At 44.8% G+C, this 23,881-nt stretch overlaps 1 protein-coding gene across 2 annotated transcripts in view; it reads left to right on the top strand.

The window, feature by feature from the left end:
• The window catches only part of RASGEF1C (RasGEF domain family member 1C), a 134,498-nt gene that overhangs the window by 78,860 nt on the left and 31,757 nt on the right, over positions 1 to 23,881 (top strand). The window contains exons 2-5 of one of the 2 annotated variants that reach the window (XM_070792316.1): positions 11,191 to 11,341; positions 21,653 to 21,835; positions 22,005 to 22,127; positions 23,267 to 23,404. In XM_070792316.1, coding sequence (XP_070648417.1) covers positions 21,659 to 21,835; positions 22,005 to 22,127; positions 23,267 to 23,404 — 438 coding nt within the window. In that variant the 5' untranslated portion in view covers positions 11,191 to 11,341; positions 21,653 to 21,658. The remainder of the gene's footprint in view (positions 1 to 11,190; positions 11,342 to 21,652; positions 21,836 to 22,004; positions 22,128 to 23,266; positions 23,405 to 23,881) is intronic. The other variant, XM_070792317.1, reaches the window with a different exon arrangement.

Genomic DNA, 23,881 nt, shown 5'->3' on the forward strand with positions numbered 1-23,881 from the left:
CTGTGGTTATGGTTTTCATTCTGTCTGCCCTCTGATGGATGAGGACAAGAGGCTTATGGAAGCTTTGTGATGGGAGGGACTGGCTGTGGGGAAGATTGGGTCTTGCTTTGGTGGACAGGCCATTCTCAGTAAAACTTTAATCCAATTTTCTGCTGATGGATGAGGTTATGTTCCCTCCCTGTACTTTGGCCTGAGGCCACACTATAGTAGGGTAATGTCAACCTCCTCCAAAAGGACTGTGACAGTTAGTGTCACTGACCCTGTGGCAGGCCACTGTCAACCTACACCCCTACCAGTGACTCCTGAAAACTCATAGGCAAATCTGGCTCAGTCTCTTGTGGGGTCACTGCTCCCTTCTCCTGGGTCCTGGTGCATACAAGGTTTTGTTTGTGAGTCTCTCTTTCCCCAGTCCTGTGGAAGTTGAGTATTCAAATCCCACTGGCCTTCAAAGTCAGATTCCCCGTGGGCTCTCAGTCCCTTTGCCAGAGCCCTAGGTTGGGAAATCAGTGTGGGGCCTTGAACTTTCACAACAGTGAGAGAACTTCTTTGGGATAATTGTTGTCCGGTTTGTGGGTCGCCTGCTCAGCAGCTTTACAGTAGGGCTAATGGCAACCTTGTCCAAGAGGATTTATGCCAGACCATGCGCCTCCCAGGTCTGCTGCAGCCAGAGCCCCTGTCCCCATGGCCGGCCACTGCTGACCTGTGCCTCTGCAGGAGACACTCAAAGGCAGGTCTGGCTCAGTCTCTTGTGAGGGTCACTGCTCCCTTTCCCTGGGTCCTGGTGCACACAAGGTTTTGTTTGCACCCTCTGAGTGTTTCTGGCAGGTATGAGGTTTGATTTTAAATGCAATTGTGCCCCTCCTACCATCTTGTTGCAGCTTCTCCTTTGCCTTTGGACATAGGGTATATTTTTCTTGGTGGGTTCTGGCATTCTTCTATTCATGATTGTTCAACAGCTAGTTGCAATTTTGGTGTTTTCACAGGAGAAGATGAGCACACATCCTCCTATTCTGCCAAATGCTCATTTACCCCTCCCCCAAATCCTAGGGCCCTTAAGAACTATGCTAAATCTATGCTGTGTGTGTTGTATCCGTGAAACGACAAAACATGGATGACAGCACATCTGTTTACATCATGGATTACTGAATATTTTAAGCCCATTGTTGAGACCTACTGCTTAGAAAAAAAGATCCTTTGAAAATATTACTGCTCACTGACAATGCCCTTGGCCACCCAGAAGCTCTGATGGAGATGTACAATAAGAGTAATGTTGTTTTCATGCTTCCTAACACAGAATTCATTCTGCAACCATGGACCAAGGAGTAATTTCAACTTTCAAGTCTTACACTTTACAAAACACGTTTTGTAAGGCTATGTGTGTGTGCTTAGTCACTCAGTTGTGTCTGACTCTTTGTGACCCCATGGACTATAGCCTGCCAGACTCCTCTGTTCATGAAGTTTTCCAGGCAAGAATACTGGAGTGGGTAGCCATTTTCTTCTCCACGGATCTTCCTGACCCAGGGATCAAACCCTTGTCTCGTGTATCTCCTGTATTGGTGGGTGGATTCTTTACCACTACACCACCTGGAAGCCCCTTTTGTAAGGCTATCACCACCATCAATACTGTTTCCTCTGATAGATCTGGAGAAAGTAAATTGAAAACCTTCTAGAAAGGGATTCACCATTCTAGATATCATTAAGAACTTTTGTGATTCATGTAAAGAGGTCAAAATATTAACATTGACAGGAGTTTGGAAAAAGTTTTTTCCAATCTTCATGGATAACTTTGAGGAATTCAGGACTTCAGTGGAGGAAGTAACTGCAAATGTGGTGGACACAGCAACAGAACTAGAATTAGAAGTGAAGTTTGAAGATTTGACTGAATTGCTACAATCTCATGATAAAATTTTAATGAAGGAGGAGTTGCTTCTTATGGATGAGCAAGGAAAGTGATTTCTTGAGATGTAATCTACTTCTGGTGAAGACGCTGTGACAATTGTTGAAATGACAATGAATAATTTATAATGTTACATAAATTTATTTGATAAATCAGCAGCAGGGCTTGAGAAGATTGACTCCGATTTTGAAAGAAATTCTACTGTGGGTAAAATGCCATTGAACAGAATTGCATGCTACAGAGAAATTATTCATGAAAGGAAGAGTCAATCAATGTGGCAAACTTAATTGTTGTCTTATTTTAAGAAATTGCTGCAGCCATCTCAACCTAAGGCAATCATCACCCTAATAATTTAGCAGCCATCAACACTGAGATAAGACCTTCAACCAGCAAAAAATTATGACTCACTGTAGGCTTAGATGATGGTTAGCATATTTTAATAATGACGTCTTTTTAAAATTAAGGTATGTACATTTTTTGACATAATGCTATTGGACACTTACAAGACTATAGTGTAAACATAACTTCTATATGTACTAGGGAACCAAAAAATTTCATGTGACTTACTTATTGCAATATTTTCTTTATTTTGGTGGTCTGTAACCAAACCCACAATATCTCCAAGGTATGCTTGTATATTGTAATCCTTAGTTCAACCTTTGAAAAACAATACAGAGAGATACAGTAAAAAGCCAAACAGATAAATTAAAATACAATATTAAAAAATGTTCAAATAATTCCAAAAAGGCAGAAAAAGGGGAAATAGAGTTAAAATGGAGGCAACACATAGAAAAAAATGGTTTCTGTAAACCTAAAACTACTCTGAAAATAAAGCATGTTTTAAAAAAATATAAACGTTAGCCCTTTTCCAAACACATCAATTAATACATTAATTGTAAACAGTCTAAACATACCAATTAACAGACAGAAATTGTCAGAATGGATTTGTTTTAATGATCCAATTTTATGCTCCCTAAGTTCAGTTCAGTTCAGTCACTCAGTTGTGTCCGACTCTTTGTGACCTCATGGACTGCAGCACACCAGGCTTCCCTGTCCATCACCAACTTCTGGAGTTTCCTCAAACTAATGACCATTGAGTCGGTGATGCCATCCAACCATCTCATCCTCTGTCGTCCCCTTCTCCTCCTGCCCTCAATCTTTCTAGCATTAGGGTCTTTTCAAATGAGTCAGTTCTTCACCTCAGGTGGCCAGAGTATTGGAGTTTCAGCTTCAGCATCAGTCCTTCTGATGAATATTCAGGACTGATTTCCTTTAGAAAGGACTGATTGGATCTCCTCGCTGTCCAAGGGACTCTCAAGAGTCTTCTCTAACACCACAGTTCAAAAGCATCAATTCTTCGGTGCTCAGCTTTCTTTATAGTCCAACTCTCACATCCATACATGACTACTGGAAAAACCATAGCTTTGACTAGCTTTGACATTACTTTCTTGGCAAAGTAATGTCTCTTCTTTTTAATATGCCGTCTCGGTTGGTCATAACTTTTCTTCCAAGGAGCAAGAGTCTTTTAATTTCATGGCTGCAGTCACCATCTGCAGTGATTTGGGAGCCCCTCAAAATAAAGTCTGTCACTGTTTCCATTGTTTCCCCATCTATTTGCCATGAGGTGACGGGACGAGATCTTAGTTTTCTTATTGTTCTTTTGTTCTTATTGTTCTTATTGATCTTACTTTTCTGATTGTTGAGTTGTTTTTTTTTTTAATTTTATTTTATTTTTAAACTTTACAATATTGTATTAGTTTTGCCAAATATCGAAATGAATCCACCACGGGTATACCTGCGTTCCCCATCCTGAACCCTCCTCCCTCCTCCCTCCCCTACTCTCCCTCTGGGTCGTCCCAGTGCACCAGCCCCAAGCATCCAGTACCGTGCATTGAACCTGGACTGGCGACTCGTTTCATACATGATATTATACATGTTTCAATGCTATTCTCCCAAATCTCCCCACCCTCTCCCTCTCCCACAGAGTCCGTAAGACTGATCTATACATCGGTGTCTCTTTTGCTGTCTCGTACACAGGGTTATTGTTACCATCTTTCTAAATTCCATATATATGCATTAGTATACTGTATTGGTGTTTTTCTTTCTGGCTTACTTCACTCTGTATAATAGGTTCCAGTTTCATCCATCTCATTAGAACTGATTCAAATGTATTCTTTTTAATGGCTGAGTAATACTCCATTGTGTATATGTACCACTGCTTTCTTATCCATTCATCTGCTGATGGGCATCTAGGTTGCTTCCATGTCCTGGCTATTATAAACAGTGCTGCGATGAACATTGGGGTACACGTGTCTCTTTCCCTTCTGGTTTCCTCAGTGTGTATGCCCAGCAGTGGGATTGCTGGATCATAAGGCAGTTCTATTTCCAGTTTTTTAAGGACTCTCCACACTGTTCTCCATAGTGGCTGTACTAGTTTGCATTCCCACCAACAGTGTAAGAGGGTTCCCTTTTCTCCACACCCAGCCAACATTTTCACTCTCCTCTTTCACTTTCATCAAGAGGCTCTTTAGTTCTTCTTCCCTCTCTGCCACAAGGGTGGTGTCATCTGCCTATCTGAGGTTATTGATATTTCTCCCAGAAATCTTGATCCAGCTGTGCTTCATCCAGCCCTGCATTTCTCATGATGTACTCTGCACATAAGTTAAATAAGCAGGGTGACAATACACAGCCTTGATGTACCCCTTTCCCAATTTCGAACCAGTCTGTTATTCATGTCCAGTTCTAACCGTTGCTTCTTGACCTGAATACAGATTTCTCTGGAGGCAGGTCAGGTGGTCTGGTATTCCCATCTCTTGAAGAATTTTCCACTTTGTTTTGATCCACACAGTCAAAGGCTTTGGCACAGTCAATAAAGCAGAAGTAGATGTTTTTCTGAAACTCTCTCACTTTTTCAATGATCCAACGAATATTGGCAATTTGATCTCTGGTTCCTCTGCCTTTTCTAAAGCCAGCTTTAATATCTGGAAGTTCATGGTTCATGTACTGTTGAAGCCTGGCTTGGAGAACTTTGAAAATTAGTTTGCTAGTGTGTGAGATGAGTGCAATTGTGCAGTAGTTTGAGCATTCTTTGGCACTGCCTTTCTTTGGGATTGGAATGAAAACTGACCTTTTCCAGTCCTGTGGCCATTGTTGAGTTTTCCAAATTTGCTCCCTAAGTAACTTATTTCAAATATAGTTGATCCTTGAACAACACAGATTTGAACTGTGCAGGGCCACTTATATGTGGATGATTTTTCAGTACATACATACTACAGTGCTATACAATCAATGGTGCTTTGAATCCATAAGTGCAGAACTCCATATTCAGAACTACAGATATGCAGTGCTGACTGTAAAGTTAAACATGGATTTCTGACTGCATGGAGGGTCAGCACCACCAAAACCCTGCATCGTTAAAGGGTCAGCTATATAATGACTTAGTTAGATTTAAAGAAGAAGAATGGTAAAGGGTACACCATGAAAATATTAATCAAAAGAAATCTAGAGTAGCAATCTTAATAACAGTAAACTTCAGAAACTTACCAAAGATAAAGAAGGATATTACATGATGATAAGAGGCTCAGTTTACAAAGAGTGCGTAACAGTCCTAAATGTGTATACTTCTAACAGCAGGACATTAAAATATATGAAGCAAAACTGAAAGAACAGAAAGACAGACAAATCCACAAATATATTTTACTTACAGACCTCAAAGCTTCTCTCTCACTAAACATTAGAACTAGTCAACAGAAATGAGCAAGGATGTAGAACTGAACAATGCCATCAAGCAGCTGGGTCTCACTGATGTTTACACAACACTTCACTCAGCAACAGAATACACTTTCTTTTCAGATGCACATGGAATATTCACCAAGATATATTATGTTGGATCATAAAACACATCTTAACAAACACAAAAACATTGCACTACAAATTATGTCTTCTGACCATAAACGAATTATATTGGAAATCAAATATACAACAGTAACAGAAATTAAGATGCTTACTCCTTGGAAGGAAAGTTATGACCAACCTAGATAGCATATTCAAAAGCAGAGACATTACTGCCGGGGTCCTGCCCCGGCTGATCCAGGGTATTCGAAGCGGGGACGGCGTCGGCGACCTATTTATTTAAATATTTTATCAAAGATATAAAGAGTAATAGGATGAGGATAGCTCAGTAGGAAAATTCAGTGGAGAAAAGAGGCTGAGTAGCTTGGTTTACGCGAGAGACCAATAAAACTTCAAGACAAGAAGTTTGCACCACTTACGTAGGCCGCAGGCGTCCTTCCGTTCTCCCGAAGGAGAGGAGACACTGAGGCCTCCCCGGTCGGATCTTAGAAGCCCAGGCATAATTAGTAAGCATGGTGGGTTCCGCGCTCCAGATGGAGACTCAACCAGAGTGAGAGAGAGAGCGACATGGGGAGACCAGTATTTCGAGAAACTGATCCCAATCCCTTATTTTCCAGAGTCTGTTTTTATACACTGAGATGTTATACAAAAGTCACGTGGGGACAGCAGTCCTGACTTTTATCAAAGTCAGGTGCTTCATACAAATGTATACAGAGGTCTTAGGGGTGTTACATCATCTTCTGGCCAGGGGGGCCTGCTGACAATTTACGACCCTCTCCTTGTGACAGCGGTCAGTCAATTAGGACACTTATTTCTCCAGGGCTGATTATTCTCAAAACAGACGCCACCCAAATAAAGTTACATTCCTACAGGGTGAGGGTGTAGTAGGTTTTAGTTAAGGAAAGAATTTACTTAGCCTAAGGTCTAACGTGATTAATATCAAAGGTTAATTCTATATATTCATTAATGTGTGTAAGGGCAGGGGATATGGAGACTTAGCAACAAACATTGGCTCAACAAATGAAAAACCCTTCACCAACACAATTTCTAATCAGCCCATTATACTTATACTAATAGTTTTCTAACTTCTCTAAAGAACCTGTTTTTAGAGGGTTTAAAGCATCTTGTGCCTCTCACGGTTGGGAGGCTGTGAGCAATCACATGTGGCCGGACGAGCCTGTCAGGCAGGCTAGAGAACCTTCAGAGGAGTTTGTAGGTTAAAACACTCTTGTCACACCCAAGAGTTTTTATTGACTGGAGCTCTAGGTTAACTCCTTCTCCGAAAGAGGTGGTGGGGGACAGCCCCCCGTAAAGTCAGAGGTGTAGGTAAGAGCACAAAGTAGTAAAGTAGGCAGGCTCTGGTTATGGGGGTAGACGCTCGAGGATTTCCAGGGGGACTCCTGAGGCTCGATCCCGCCTTTGCGTATGTCGAGCCTCCTTCCTCATGACCTTTGCCATGGGCGGAGTACCTCACTCTGGCCCCCAACACATTACTTTGCCAACAAAGATCCATCTAGTCAAGGCTATGGTTTTCCCAGTGGTCAGGTGTGGATGTGAGAGTTGGACTCTAAAGAAAGCTGCTGCTGCTGCTGCTAAGTTGCTTCAGTCATGTCCGACTCTGTGCGACCCCACAGACGGCTGCTCACCAGGCTCCCCCGTCCCTGGGATTCTCCAGGCAAGAATACTCGAGTGGGTTGCCGTTTCCTTCTCCAATGCATGAAAGTGAAAAGTGAAAGGGAAGTTGCTTAGTCGTGTCTGACTGTTAGCGACCCCACGGACTGCAGCCTAGCAGGCTCCTCCGTCCATGGGATTTTCTAGGCAAGAGTACTGGAGTGGGTTGCCATTGCCTTCTCCGAAAGCTGAGTGCCGAAGACTTGATGCTTTTGAACTGTGGTGTTGGAGAAGACTCTTGAGAGTCCCTTGGAATGCAAGGAGATCCAACCAGTCCATCCCAAAGGAGATCAGTCCTGAATGTTTATTGGAAGGACTGGTGTTGAAGCTGAAACTCCAGTACTTTGGCCATGTGATGAGAAGAGCTACTCCTTTGAAAAGACCCTGATGCTGGGAAAGATTGAGGGCAGGAGGAGAAGGGGACGACAGAGGATGAGATGGTTGGGTGGCATCATCAACTTGATGGACATGGGTTTGGGTGGACTCCAGGAGTTGGTGATAGACAGGGAGACCTGGAGTAATGCAGTTCATGGGGTCACAAAGAGTTGGACAAGACTGAGCGACTGAACTGAACTGAACTGAACAGAAAATCTCCAAAACACTTACAAATTAAACAACACATTTCTAAGTAATTTGTAGGTAAGATAAGAGGGGAAATCTGAAGAGAAATTAGGAAATATTTTTTGCTGAATGAAAACATCGAAATTTGTGGGATATGCCTAAAAAAAAGAATTGATAACATTAAATTCTCACATTAGAAGGGAAGAAAGCCTTACATCAATAATTAAAACGTTCACCTTAAGAAACTAGACAAAGAAGAAGAAGATAGAACCAAAGCAAACAGAGGGAAGGAAATATTAGAAATGTAGAAATCAATGACATTAAAAATATACTGTGTCCACGGGGAACACTCAACATAGCAAAGCTATCAGTTCTCCCCAAATGAATCTACAGATTTGCTACAGTTCCAATCAAAATCCCAGAAGGATTTTTTGTAGGTATAGACAAAGTCATTCTGAAATGTATATGAAAAGGTAAAGAAACTAGAATAGTTTAAAGCACCAAAATATGAGTGGTAAAAAAACAAGAATCTATTTATGACAATGCACGCCTGTAAAGAAGCTCTGCTGATTACCAAATGTTACTAATGAAATGCTGTTTGGCTTTGAGTTGCTCAGCATGACACAGAGTAGATCTAAGTCAGGAAGATAGTTCTGGTTTTGGCTCTAAGAAGAATCTGAGACTCCCACCTCAGTCTGCCAGGCATGGTGGCTTGTGGTCTGTGGTCCCTCCTTCCACTACTGAGGACTGGGAATCCTCCAAGTTGGGAACCAGAACTTGGACCTGTAGTGCAAGTGTTCCCTCTCTGGGCCTCAACTTCTCCACCTCCTGGTCCACCTGTATACTCATCTGGCACTTTGAGACTCAGAGGTAAATTTCCAGCCTGTACATGGGACCTCTGTGGCCCAGAAAGATGGAGGAATCTAGAGGCGCACAAACATCCTGATTTTCAGAAAGAAGGCAGGAGCTGTGGGCAGGAAGCCAGGTTGCTGTTGACATTGGGCAGTCCTCTGCCCCTATGCAGACCAGAGCTAGACAAGGTCAGGTACCTTCCCACTCCAGTCCCACCAATTCAGTGAGAAAATGAGGCCCAGAGGAGGGAAGCATTCCATCCCAGGCTATACCATAGATCAGTGGCCAAAATAGGACCAGGATCTAATAGTCATCCATCCACTTACTCATTTCTTCATTTTAGATGTGTTTGGGGGTATAGTCACAGCTATGGTTTTTCTATTAGTCATGTATGGATGTCAGAGTTGGACCATAAAGAAGGTTGAGTGCCAAAGAAGTCATGCTTTCGAACTGTGGTGCTGGAGAACACTCTTGAGAGTCCGTTGGATTGCAAGGAGATCAAACCAATCAATCCTAAAGGAAATCAACCCTGAATATTCATTGGAAGGACTAATGCTGAAGCTGAAGCTCCAATACTTTGGCCACCTGATGCGAAGAGTTGAGTCATTGAAAAGGACCCTGATGCTGGGAAAGATTGAAGGCAGGAGGAGAAGGGGGAGACAGAGGAAGAGATGGTTGGATGGCATCACTGACTCAATGGACATGAGTTTGAGCAAACTCCTGGAGATAGTGAAGGATAGGGAAGCCTGGCATGCTGCAGTCCACGGGGTCACAAAGAGTCAGACATGACTTCGTGACTGAACAGCAACAACCATGTGCCTAAGCACAGTTCAGGCACTGGGGATGCTGCAGTGGACATGAAAGACTGTTCCAGGGCTCTTGATCTTGTAGGGAAACAGAGAAGAAGTAAGTAAAAGGTATCAAAGACTGTGAGAAAATAACTCTGGTGATGAAATGTCTAAGGCCTCCAAAGGAGGTCTGTATACTGTGATCTGAGATGATCCAGTGTGCATTTCTCCTTTACTTTCACACTCACAACTTTTCTGACACCAGTTGGGCGTCCTACAATTCAGATTTGTTTCCTAAGCACTCTTTCTCAAGAAGCTACTGGAGGATGAGCTCCATCAAAATGAGGAAATAAACCAGAAAAGAAGACATGAGCTACAGAAAGCAGGAGACCCAACACAAGAGGAATGATAAGGGAATCCTTTGGAGGATGGTGAAACCTATTCCAGGATAGTGGAATTTGGACCATGACCCAAGTCAGACCATGACCCAAGACTCCTTCACTCACCTCCTCCTGTAGCCTCTGCCCAGTGAGGGCAGTGCTGCTGTTTCCTTGCATGGCCAGTGTGTGCTTTCCCTCCAATTTTAAGACTACGAAGTATGTTGCTTGGGGTAGATGCACAAGATGCCATAAAGCAAAGCAAGGGAACAATTAACACAAAAACTAGGATGGTTTTTGCCTAAAGGTTAGGGAGTAACCTGATTTATAAGGGAAAGTGCATAGGGATTTAATGGTACTGGTAATTATCTTTATCTTAGCCTGGATAGAAGTCCACAGATGTTCATTCTTATTGTTATAATAATAATAAAAGTAATTCTTATTTAAATTGTAGATACATTTGAAGAATCTTTTGTGTTTAAGAGGAAAGAGTATCAAGAGAACATCTCTGTGGTGGTCTCCAAACATGGCCCCATATTTACTCTGGTTGGATAACCTGGGTGGGTCCGTTGCTCAGGGATGGGATGAGGGGGCTACCGGAGGAGGTGAGTGGAGGAGTCTTGGGTCATGGTCTGACTTCCTGAGGTGACAAGACCCTTTCTGGGGAACTTGCGAGTGAGGCCATGACCAGGCCTTGGGAGACACAGGGCTCTCCACAGTTGGGTGCCTGGCAAGACTGAGGTGTCAGTCGGGCACTGGACATGCAGCAGAAGTTTGAGCAGTGAGAGTGGGCTGCTCTGTCTTTTCTATTCACTTTCATTCACCAGTACCCAGTTTACCTGCTACGAGTCCCACCCCTCCCTAACCAGGTTCTAGCCAGTGGGGATAAGTGGTTCCTGGAAGTAAGGAAGCATGGCAGTTAGGAGGGTAAAACAAAACCACTTCATTGTAATTTGGGGGAGCAACTGGCCAGTGTAGTTTGATTCCCTAATAAGGACTGGTGTCTTTCAGCCCAATGATGTCCCTTATAGAAGTATGTCCTCAGGAAACAGTCAAGGTTATAGACCAAGAGTAAGGAACTGACCAGATGGATTAGGGAGCAAGAGAGAGACCAACTTTCCCTTTTTGAAAGGCTCCGTTTTTACTTACTGACCTGTGGTAAGTATTGGTGCTGTCAACCTGCACTCCACAGATTGCCTTCAAGCTGAGCCCTGGGATTTCAGAAACCCTAGCTCCCCAAGATACGGAAGCAGCAGGCTCTGTCAGCAAGTTGAGGGCCATATGGAACACAAAAGCAACCCACGCCAGTCCTCTCCTCACAGTCAAGTGTGTTGGCTCCCAAGGTAAGGCCAGGTGCATTCCCATGCTGGGTAAGTGCAACCTCTAGGCTCAGGTCTGGAGGAGACTCTAGCACCCTCACAGTATCCCTTCAAACAGTAGGGAACAGGGAGGAGCCCTTCATGAGACCCAAACTGAAAAGAGATGAGTATCCCAGCTCCAGGATTTGTTTAGGGAGGAGGGAAGGAGGACCACAGAGTTTGTTGGGCCTTGGACAAGATGCTGCCACAGCTCAGAGCAGCCAAGCATGAGATGGCATAGTCCAGGCCCCTACCTCAGTTTGACCCTTACCTCCTCTGAGGTTCCAGTGAGGGTGTGGGAAGGGCTTGGCCATATGCTGCAACCTCTTCTTGAGCTGAGTCTTTTAGGGGCTGCTCAGGGGGTTTCCTGCCAGCTGGAGGCTGGGCCATGCTGAGATCCCCAGTAATCAGGTTGCCATCCTCAAGCTCTCAGCCTCTGAGCACAGCTCCCCTGCTAAATCTCTGAGCTGTGTCTGTCTTCCACTAAGCATCTGCCAGTCTCCTTCCCAGGGCCAGGGGTAGGAGCTGGGTCTGGAGTCTGGAATCTGAGTAATAGTTACTAGCGGGTAACCTTGTCCACTCTACTTTACCTTGTAGGGCCCAGATTTGCTCATTTATAGAAGTGGATGATCATTCCCATATGGTCATTTTAAGGATTAAGTGACATGTGAGAACAAAAGACACATAAAGCCTGATGTAGAATCTGTTTCTTCTTGAAATGAAACCCCTGAGCGTCAGAACCTGTCTGGATCAGATGAGGCAAGTACTTGATCCAGGACCCTTGAAACAGCCCCAAGTTTAGCTCCCCTTCCCCTAGGGCACAGACTCTCCCTGTTCCTTCCCAATCAGTCCCAATCCCAAAGATGCCCACTTGACTCTCTCAATCATACCGTGGGCCAGCAGAGGGTCCAGATGCCCTACCTGGGGAGCAGGTCCTGCCTGGACCCTGTGAGAAAAGCTTGGAATTTAGGTCTCTTCTTAGAGCTTCAGATAGCTGTGCACAGAGGGAAGTAAAACTGAAATATGGGCCTGAAGAGGCCATCTAAGTGGGTTTCTCTTTCTTTCAAAATTGTTTTTAATTGGAGAATTGCTTTACAATGTTGTGTTGCTTTCTGCTGTACATCAGTGTGAATCAGCTATAAGTATACATATACTCTCTCCCTCTTGAGCCTCCCTTCCACCCACCCCCATGGGCAGCAAGAGCTCATAGCAGGGCAAGAGGAGGCCTGGGGCTTTCAGGATGCACACAGATTCAGGGACTGTGTGGCCTCAAACCCTCCCAGAAAGCTGCGAGGGGATTAGGAGCATCATCCTACAAGGGGCCTCATCTCTGTCCCAGAGCACACGTGGCCTTGACGGAGTGATGGAACAATATAAGATGCTTATTCCCACTAGTTTTGTTTTTGTTGGAGTTTTTTCCATGGTTGGTTTCTGGAAAATCCAAGACTTTAGAATTAATGAGGTATAAAAATCCATATACAAAACCTACTAGCAATAGTCAATTAAAGATATAATGGGGGGACATCAGGGAAGATAGTGGCATAGAAAGTACCAGGATTCCATCTCCAGCTATATGACAGTAAAGCTAACATAATCTGTCTAATGTAATTATTTTCACACTCTGGAATCTATTTAAAGGCTTACAACTCCAAGAGGAAGACTTAAACAGTGAGTCTTAATTAATTTTGTTCAGTTTCAGGTCTGAATATGCTAACAGTATCCTCCACCCTTCAGCCTCATGGCAGGCAGCCCTGTCCATGGCAAGCAGTTTGTCCATGGTTTATGGGAGCCAGGGTGGGCAATAAAGCCCTTTTTCTCCAAATATTGGGGGCCTGAACTTTTATGCTTATTGCTTCTGATCATGGAGGCACAGATGCAGAAGCAAGCCAACTTAAACAATCCCAACCAGCTGAATAGGCTTCAGGGAATATAAAGAGCCAGAGCCTGGTTACCCCTCCCTTCTTTTTTCTCATATTCCCCTTTTGGGAGCCAGATATTCAAGGACTAGGATTTTTTATTTGTTGCTTAATAAAAGCAGCCACATGTAGGGGAGAATTTTTAAAGTTACTGTACATGCCTGTAGAAAAGTGCAGGTTCAAAAAGATCCAAAATTTTAGATCTTAATCTTACACATTAGGCTGATCCCAGCACAAAGGCATTGTGAAGAAATTTTTAAAATAAAAAAAATAAAAAACCCTGGGGGAATCTGATTTCCAGATTTCAGTTACTACATTGTAAGACTCAAACATCCCATTTTCAACAACAAATAAAAAATCTTAAGGCATACAAAGAAATGGACCATTGGAAGGAGAAAAAAATTAACACAAACCATCCCTGAGAAAGACCAGATGATAGACTTATTAGACAAAGATGAGGTGACCAGTTAAGAAAACTATTCAGAAACAAAATAGAAATATCAATAAAGGGATGGAAAACATAAAAAAGAACCAAAAGAAATTTTGGAGCAGAAAAGTATAGTACCTGATATAAAAAATTCACTAAATACACTCCAAAGCAGATTTGAGCAGATAGAAAAATCAGTGTACTTGAAGATAGGATGATTGAGATTACTGAGTCTTAATAACTAAAGGAAATAAAGGAAAAATACTGAAGAAAAGTGAACAGAGCTGAAGGAGCCTGGGGAACACAAATAAGCAAACATACACATTGTGAGGCTCCCAGAAAGAGAGATAAAGAGAGATAAAGCAGCATAGAGATTATTTGAAGAAATGATGGTTGAAAACTCCCCAAATTTGATGAAAAACATGAATACAAATGTTCAAGAAGTTCAATAAACTCCAAGTAAAATACACTCAAAGAGACACATGATGAGACACATTGTAACCAAATAGTGGATGAAAAGACAAACAGAATATTGAAAACAATGAGAGAAGCAAATTGCCACATACAAGAGACCCTCAATAAGATTATTTTCATATTTCTCATCAGAAACCTTGAAGGCCAGAAAGCAGTGGGTTTATATAGTCCAAGTTCTGACAGTAAAAACATTGCCAACCAAGAATTCAATATATAGCACAAGTATCCATCAAAAACTAGAAAAAGAAGAGCAGTCTAAACCCAAATCTACCAGAATGAAAGAGTTTATGAAGATCAGAGACTAAGTAAATAAAATATGGAATATAAAACAATTATAGAAAGTCAATGAAACCTAAGGTTGTCTCTTCAAAAAGATTAACAGAAATGGCAAGCATTTAAATAGATTGACAATAAAAAAGGAAATTCAGTTCAGTTCAGTTCAGTCACTCAGTCATGTCCGACTCTTTGCGACCCCATGAATCGCAGCACGCCAGGCCTCCCTGTCTATACCAACTTCCAGAGTTCACTCAGACTCACGTCCATTGAGTCAGTGATGCCATCCAGCCATCTCATCCTCTGTCATCCCCTTCTTCTCCTGCCCCCAACCCCTCCCAGCATCAGAATCTTCTCCAATGAGTCAACTCTTCGCATGAGGTGGCCAAAGTACTGGAGTTTCAGCTTCAGCATCATTCCTTCCAAAGAAATCCCAGGGCTGTTCTCCTTCAGATTGGACTGGTTGGATCTCCTTGCAGTCCTCAATTACTAAAGTTAGAAGTGAAAGTGGGGACATTACTTCCAACTCTACAGAAATAAAAAAGGCATATTAGAAAGTATTGCAAACAATTGTATGAGAAAAAATTGGATAACCTCAATGAAATGTACAAATTCCTAGAAACACAAAACCTACCAAGATTGAATCACAAAGAAAATCTAAATGAACCTATTATTAGTAAGGAGATTGAATCAGTAATCAAAATCCTCCTGACAAAGCCCTGGAACTGATGGCTTCACTGATGATTTCTACCAAACATTTAAAGAAGAACTAACACCAATACTTCTCAAACTTTTCTTAAAAAGAGGAGAGAACACTTTCTCATTCTATGACAGCAGCATTTTTCTGATGTGAAAGCAAGACAAAAATACTGCAGAAAAAGAAAACTCTAGACCAATACTTCTCACAAACATTGATGCAAAAATCCTCTACAACATACTAGCAAATTGAATTTAGCAGCATATTAGAAGGACCCAATGGGATTTATTGTTAGAATTAAAAGGTGACTCAACATATTAAAATCAATTCATATATTGCATTAAGAGAAAGAAGGAAAAAAATCATCTTGATTGATGCAGAAAAATAATTTGACAAAATCCAGTATCCTTTAATGATAAAAACACTCAACAAACTAGGAATAGAAGGAAAGTACCTCTACAATAATAAAAGCCACTCATGAAAAACCCAGTTAACATTATACTCAGTGATCAGGAACAAGACAAGGATACCAATTTTTGCCAATTCTTTTCAACATGTTGTTGTTGATGTTCAGTGGCAAAATCATGTCCAACTCTTTGGGACCCCATGGACTGAAGAACACCAGGCTTCTCCTTCACTATTTCCAGGAGTTTGTTCAACCTCATGGTCATTGAGTTGAAGTCATCCAACCATTTCATCCCCTGTTTTTCCCTTCTCCTCCTGTCCTCAATCTTTCCCAGGATCAGGGTTTTTTCCAGTAAGTCAGTTCTTTGCATCAGGTAGCCAAAGTATTGGAGCTTCAGCTTCAGCATCAGTCCTTCCAATGAACATTCAGGGTTGATTTCCTTTAGGATTGACTGGTTTGATCTCCTTGCAGTCCAAGGGACTCTCAAGAGTCTTCTCCAGCACCACAGACTTCTTTGGTGCTCAACCTTCTTTATGGTCCAACTCTCACATCCATACATGACTACTGGAAAAACCATAGCTTTAATTGTATTCAACATAGCTTTAACTCTATTCAACATAGTAAAAGAGTTTCTAGCCATCAACATAGCTTTAACTCTATTCAACATAGTGCAAGAATTTCTAGCCAGAGCAAGTAAAAGAAATAAAATGCAACTAAATTAGAAAGAAATAAAATTAGCTGTTTGCAAATGAATGACCTTATATGTAGAAAACCCTAAAGATTGCAACCAAAACAAACAAACAAACAAACAAAAAAACCTGTTAGAACTAATTAACAAATTCAGCAAAGTAACAGGATACAAAATCAACCCCAGAGAATTAGCTGTGTATCTATACACTAACAATGAACAATCCAAAAAGGAAATTAAGAGAAAAGCTCCATTTACAATAGCATCAAAAAGAATAAGCTCAGAAACTTATATTTAGAAATCAAATCTGTTTAGCCCAGGAGGCAAAACACTTATGCCCTGCAACCACAAAACTTTACTAAAAGAAATGACACCAACAAATGGAGACAACCTGTGCCATGGATTAGAAGACTTAATGTTGTTAAGATGTTAACACTATCCAAAGCAATCTGCAGATTTAATGCCACCTGTATCAAAATTACAGTTGTGTTTTTTGCAGAAATAGAAAACTATCTAAAATTTATTTGGCATCTTAAAGAACCCTGAATAGCCAAAACAATCTTGAAATAGAAAAACAAAGTTGTAGGACTTGTACCTCCTGATTTCAGAATTTACTACAGAGTAATCAAAACAGTATGGTATTGTTGTAAAGACAAACACATAAACCAGTGGAATAGAATAGATAGCCCAGAAATAAATGACAGTGTGTAGTCAAACTGTTTTTGACAAGAATGCCAAGACCATTCAGTGGGCAAAGAACAATCCTTTCCAAAATGATGCTGGAAAAACTGGATCTCCACATGTCAGATAATAAAGTTGGACCCTTTTCTAACATCATGTACAAAAATTAATGCAAAATGAATAAAAGACCTAAACATAAGAGCTGAAACTATAGATCTCTTAGAAGAAAACACTCGGGAAAAACTTCATGAACTTGCATTTGGCAATGATTTCTTATATATGACATCAAGGGCACAGGCAACAAAAGAGAAAAATAGATGAATTTCACTTCACCCAAATGAAAAACTGTGGTGCATCAAAGAACACTGTCATCGGAGTAAAAAGGCAACCCTCATAAAAGAGGAAAATATTTGTAAAACACAAAACTAATGAGGTATTAATATCTGGAATATATATAGAACTCTTCAAACTCAACAACAACAAAAAAAAGCTTAATACAAAAACTAGCCAAGAACTTAGACATTTCTCCAAGGAAGATGTATATGAATGGCCAATAAGCACATGAAAAGGTGTTCAACATCACTGATCATTCAGTTCAGTTCAGTTCATTTCAGTCGCTCACTCATGTCCGACCCTTTGTGACCCCATGAATTGCAGCACGCCAGGCCTCCCTGTCCATCACCAACTCCCGGAGTTCACCAGACTCACATCCATCAAGTCAGTGATGCCATCCAGCCATCTCATCTTCTGTCATCCCCTTCTCCTCCTGCCCCCAATCCCTCCCAGCATCAGAATCTTTTCCAATGAGTCAACTGTTCGCATGAGGTGGCCAAAGTACTGGAGTTTCAGCTTTAGCATCATTCCTTCCAAAGAAATCCCAGGGCTGATCTCCTTCAGAATGGACTGGTTGGATCTCCTTGCAGTCCAAGGGACTCTCAAGAGTCTTCTCCAACACCACAGTTCAAAAGCTTCAATTCTTTAGTGCTCAGCTTTCTTCACAGTCCAACTCTCACATCCATACATGACCACTGGAAAAACCATAGCCTTGACTAGACGGACCTTTGTTGGCAAAGTAATGTCTCTGCTTTTCAATCACTGATCATTAGGAAAATAAAAATCAAAACCATGATAAGATGGCATTTCATACCCTAATGGTGGCTACCATCAAAAATAAAGAAAATTGGTATTAGCATGGATGTGGAGAAATTGGAACCCTTTCATTTTACATTGCTGGTTGGAATGTAAAATGGACAGCTGCCATGTAAAACAGAATGACAAAGGGGGAAGCCACCCAAATATCACTGATGGATGAGAGTCAGGGTGACAGTGAGGGTGAGGGTGAGGGTGAGATTGATGGTGAGAGTGAGGGTAATAAAGAAAATATAGTACAAACATACAGTGGAATACATTATAAATATCCAGCCATAAAAAGAAAGGAAATTCTGACATGTGCTACAACATGAATGAACCTTGAAGACCTCACGCTAAGTGAAGTCAGTCAGTCCCAATAGGACAAATACTGCTGGGCAGGCAGCATTGGTGGCATAGTGGGGAGCATAGCTGCCTTCCAGAAAGACAAATACTATATGATTCCATTTATACAGGTAGGTAGAATAGTCAAATTCTTAGAGAAGAAAGTAGAACGGAGCTGACCAAGACCTGGAGGGAGTGGAGAATGGAGACTTACTGCTTAATGGACATACAGGTTTATTTGGAGAAGATGCAAATTTTCTAGAAATGGATAGTGGTGATGATTGAGCAATGGTTAATGCCACTGAAGTGTACACTTCAGAATAGTTAATTGGAAAAAAAAAAAGAAAGGACCCGCCTGCCAATGCAGGAGAGAGAAGAGACATGGGGGTGATCCATGGGTCGGAAAGACCCCCTGGAGTGGGGCATGGCAACCCACCCCAGTATTCTTGCCTGTAGAAGCCCACGGACAGAGGAGTCTGGCGGGCTGCAGTTGGGGTTGCAGAGTCAGACGTGACTGAAGCGACTTAGCACCCATGCACACCAGCGACACCACTGGACCCGGACTTTTCTTCTGGAACGTTTTTTGATTACTACATTGTAGAGAAAAAGGAAGTAGAAGCTTGTGGCTGATTGCCTAGTAACTGCTAAGGGGATGAGGGTTTCTTTTCTGAGAGTGACAAATGTATTCTAAAATTAGCTTGTGGTGAGGGTTGGACAACTGTGTGACTATACTAAAAACACTGAATTGTTCACTGAGTGGACTCTATGGTATGTGAATTATATTTTAGGAAAATTGTTTTTAAAAGCAAAAAAGTGAATAGTTAAAATGGCAAATTTTACATTAAGCAAATAAATAACTATATGCTTAACAATTTTTGAAAAAAACCTAATAGAAGAGAAGGAAGAAAGATTGGAATTCAAATGTGTAAACGTGTAAATGTCTACTACACTGGAAAGCAAAGTCAGAAGTGACTCTGATTTGAAGTTGTGACCTACCGCAAGGATAATCACCAGCAGCTATTGATAGCTGGTTTCAGGAGCACCAGCCACAAAGCTGGACGAGCAGGGTAGAGGGCCGTTAGGCCACAGCCAGCTCAGACAACCTGGAGAAGCACAGGAGTACTGTCGACAAGGCTTTCTGGCGCAGATCTCCATTGGCATTTGGAATTGCTTCTCACGTGGTGTCCTAGGCCCTTGCAGGTGGTGAGTGCCTGTGGGGAGGGCTGACCCTGGTGACTCTCTTCTCCGAGCCCGGTACTGTGCTGAGCGCTTTGTGTTCTTACTCTTACTGGCTCCTCTCCATAAACGGAAGAGGAGAGATTCTCTTCCTGTTCTCAGTGCACAAAGGCGCTCTTCAGGATCATTTTCTAGGAGTGTCCTCTCCCTCTGTCCCCTTGGTCAGGCCAGACCCAGTGCCCACTCAGGAAAGGATGCTTGAGGAAGCATCTCTTCTCCTGTCCCCTGGACACGCTGCACTGGCCAGCTGCACACATTTCTTCCATGGGTTCTTCAGAGTTCCATTTATGGCAGCCTTTTTATGCCAACGGCCAGTGCTGGGGGTGGGAGCAGCAGAATGGGTCTTGTAGACTGGCCACCCAGGAGCCAGAGATGTCATTTCTAACTGGGATTTGGAACAGGTTCCAGGGAGAAGATCCCAGGTGTGTGGCAGGAGAAAGCAAACTTTGCTGGCCTCAAAAGGCTTCTGTTAATATCTAGTGGAACTGGGCTCCAGTTTGGGGCTTTGCGTGAGGGGCAAAGGCGGCACCCACCCCAGAGCTGACCAGCATACCCCACTGAGCACTGGCAGCCCCCGTATGTCCACACGTGCAGCCACTTGCCCACTGAGGGACAGGAGACAATTTTACGAAATGTTTAGTTTCATCAGCTGAAAACTGGACACTTAACAACTTTGCTGGAAAGGTGAAATGAAGCTAGGGCTGCCTAGGCTGCTGTCTCCACTGGTTTCCACACCCCCAGTCCCTGTCCCCCCACACCATGTGCCCTTAGGGCATCCCTCTGTGGGGCTCCTTCTGGTACCCAACCTCAGCTTGGACTCTCCAAGTCCTTCTGTATCTACTTTCAGGGCCAGGTCACCCAGAGGACAGAATTCAGAAACAGGTTGGGGCCAGGGTCTGCCAGGGGGGTATGTGGGGTAAGGTGAGCAGGGTGATGGGGAGATGAATCCCTGGAAGGCCCCTGGAGTGAGCCTGCAGGACTCCACAGTTAAGACTGTGGGGGAAACTTGAATGTCACATGGGGGATGGTTAATCAGTCGCAGGCTTGGCCAGGACTTGTTGCCACACCTGCCCCAAAGGCTTCATTCAAGAAGACTGGTCAACAGGGATATATGTAGAGTCTGAGAGAGGAAGCGCTGTCCACTGCACTCTCATGGGTGGGCCCCTGCTGCAGGCCGGGCCCTTGACCTACTGGATCAGAAGACATGCCTGTTCTGGCCCCACCTGAAGGAGGTCTGGCTGGAGACTTTTCTTTGCACCAGGTGCTGGCTGCACCCCAAGCACTCTGCGGTGCTGACAAGGAGAGGCTTCTGATTCCACCAGAAGGCAGGCCCAGCCTTGACGGGGTCACTGCAGGGAAGCTTTCAGCCATGGCCAGAGGGAATGGAGGATTGAAAATGATGGGAAAGCCTTCCTGCAGGGGAAGACAGCTGGACAAGTCAGTGGGTTCTCATCGCAAAGACCTGGAAGGCCAAGCTGTGGAGGCTGCACCTGAGAGAAGCTCAAACAACTCATGTTATGGAGCAGTCCACAGAGCAGCTTCAGGCACCGCAGGATCCAGGCCTCAGCCACAGAACTCAGGAACGTGCTTTCCTGGCTCCTTGAGGGACAAAATGGTCCCAACAGTGCCATTGCATCAGCTCAGGGACCTAGGGGAAAGAGCTTTCAAGTGCCACACAAGTTCTAGGATTGCATCTGAACCCTCTAGTTAGGATCATGTTCACATCTGATTCATTCTTGTGGCCAACAGCACGGCAAATATGCTGATTGTCTAAGCCTGGTCAAAACGAACCTTCCCTGTAAGACTCGACACTGGAAGCAGTCAGTCCCGAAATGGCCAGGACTGATAATCAAACAGAGATGGCTCCTGGGGGAGGCAGTGGCTTGGGGAGCTGCCATCCCTGGCAGACCTCCCAGGAAGTGATCACTGGGCTCAAGTGGCACAGATGTGCCTATGGGAGGCAGGGCCTGCCCAGCCAGGGATCCTGGGGGACCAGCAGATCCAACTGCCACCTTGCCATTGCAGGTGGGCATGCCCCAGACACTCAGCGCGTCCAACATGGTCACCCCGGGCAGCCTCGGCCCACCCCACACCGAGCCCACGGACGGCGAGCAGGCTGGGCAGCTCCTCCTGGGTGGAGCTCCGTCCTCAGCCTCCCTGGACACCCTGATCCAGCACCTGGTGCCCACCGCTGACTACTACCCTGAGGTGGGTGATCCACCCAGTGGGGAGGAGGGGTAGCAAAATGGGCTCTGTCCCACCATGTCCGGGGTAGACAGCAGAGCTGGGGCTGGCGGGGCCTGGGGGCGCAGGGGCTGGGAGGCACAACCTCCCGGGCCTTGTGATCACATGCTGCCTTTCTCCTGTATCTCCCCAGAAAGCCTACATCTTCACCTTCCTGCTGAGCTCGCGCCTCTTCATCGAGCCTCAGGAGCTCCTGGCCCGGGTCTGCCACATGTGCATTGAGCAGCAGCAGCTGGACAAGCCAGTGCTGGACAAGGTGAGAGGCAGGGCAGGGTAGCGGGCCTCCGAGTGTGCTGCTCTCCCCTGACATGCCCTGTGAATCAATATCTTGGATAGGCAGAGATTGCCCCTATTCACCTGCCAGGGGGTTCTGACTTGTCTGAAGCCCAGAGCCAGAAGGGCAGAGTCAGAATCTTTAACCCCAGTGCTGTTTTCCAGGGTCTTAGGGGAGCCCCTGGGCTCACACAGCCCAGACCTGGGCCCCCAGAGGATCACGAGGAGACCCCCAGCTGTGGCCGGGGGTGGTCCTGCAGTGCCTGCTGCGCTGCCTGCCCCCCGCATCTTCTGTTCGATCCTTTCTTCTTCTGCTGGTCGGCTGATGGCTCAGCCTTCCCTCAGCGCCCCACATCCTTTCCTCTGTCCCTCGCTGTATCCCATGGGCTGCGACTGTCTGTTTATACATGAGTCAGTAGGGTTCCACTGTCCAGTGACAGAAACCTGATTTCAACTGACCTAAGGCCAAGGGACTTCACTGGCTCACATAACTGCAGTCTCGAGCTACTGCTGGCTCCAAGGCCTCAAACATCAGTGGTCTTTCTCCCTAAGACCCCTTGCTTCATTTTCCTCTGGGCCAGCCTCTCTCTTGCTAAGGCAAGTTCTCTGCCTGGTGACAGGTGGCCTCCATGGTCCAGGGTCCTGGTCTACCCTTCCCGATCCTATGGAAAGAGGATTCCAATAAAGGTCCTGATCTCGTTGGCTTAGCTTAGGTGTCATGCCCCTCTGTGGGCCAACGCCATGCCCTGACTGGCCAGCACTGATCTGGGGATGTTCCTGAAGCCCTGGGGTAGGGCCAGCTGGAAATGAAGAAGAGGGGGCACCCCACAGGCAAACTAAGATGCTGTCACCACAGAAAGGGAGATAGGAGGACTGGCGGTTATGAGTAAGAGGTGACCCCCATTCCACACATGCGTCTGCCCCCTCCGCTCTCCGTGGTCAGCCCCCATGCCCATCTGTCTCCTGGGACAGAGGAAGGAGAGGCCCACCTGCCCCCAGCCATCGCTGCTGCCCTCGGGCAGCCCACTTGCACAGTGAGTGGCTGAGGCAGGGGCCACTGTGACCCCCTCACCTCCCAAGCAGCCCTCACCAAATGCAGACGACCCTTGGCTTGCCTTGCAGGCCCGGGTCCGGAAGTTTGGCCCCAAACTGCTCCAGCTGTTGGCCGAGTGGACAGAGACGTTTCCGCGGGACTTCCAGGAGGAGTCAACCATTGGTCACCTGAAGGACGTGGTGGGCCGCATCGCCCCCTGTGACGAGGTGGGTGAGCCAGGCCAGAGTCCTTTCAACCTGTCTCCACCCTCACACCTGGGCCCTGAGCCTGTTCCCAGGCTGGCCTCTGGGCCCTCATCTCCTCACCCACACCCTGGGGCCCCTCTGAAATCAGCCCCTTCCTGCCCCATCAGAGAATCGGGCACTGGCCGAGCTGGCAGGGAAATCAGGCTTCTAGGTCTAGACCTGGGCTCTTGAGCTCTCTCCTAACCTGGTCTCATCAGATGGCAAGCGAAGGGCTCTCACAGCTGCCTGGTCAGATCAGTGACCCAGCAGGCTGGCTTGGCAGAAGCCTCTTCCCCAGTAGCTTGGGAGGCAGCCTGTATACTGGGCATCAGGTGCCTCTGCACACCACACCTTGCCCTGTTCTCCCAGCTCCATTACTCTGGGGAAGGCACTTAAAGGTGAAATAGGAACAAAACTCCCTACCTCCCAGGACTGGGGTGACAGCACAGAGGGGAGTGC

The sequence above is a fragment of the Bos indicus genome, chromosome 7 (genome assembly GCF_029378745.1).
Source record: "Bos indicus isolate NIAB-ARS_2022 breed Sahiwal x Tharparkar chromosome 7, NIAB-ARS_B.indTharparkar_mat_pri_1.0, whole genome shotgun sequence".
Lineage (NCBI taxonomy): Eukaryota > Metazoa > Chordata > Mammalia > Artiodactyla > Bovidae > Bos > Bos indicus.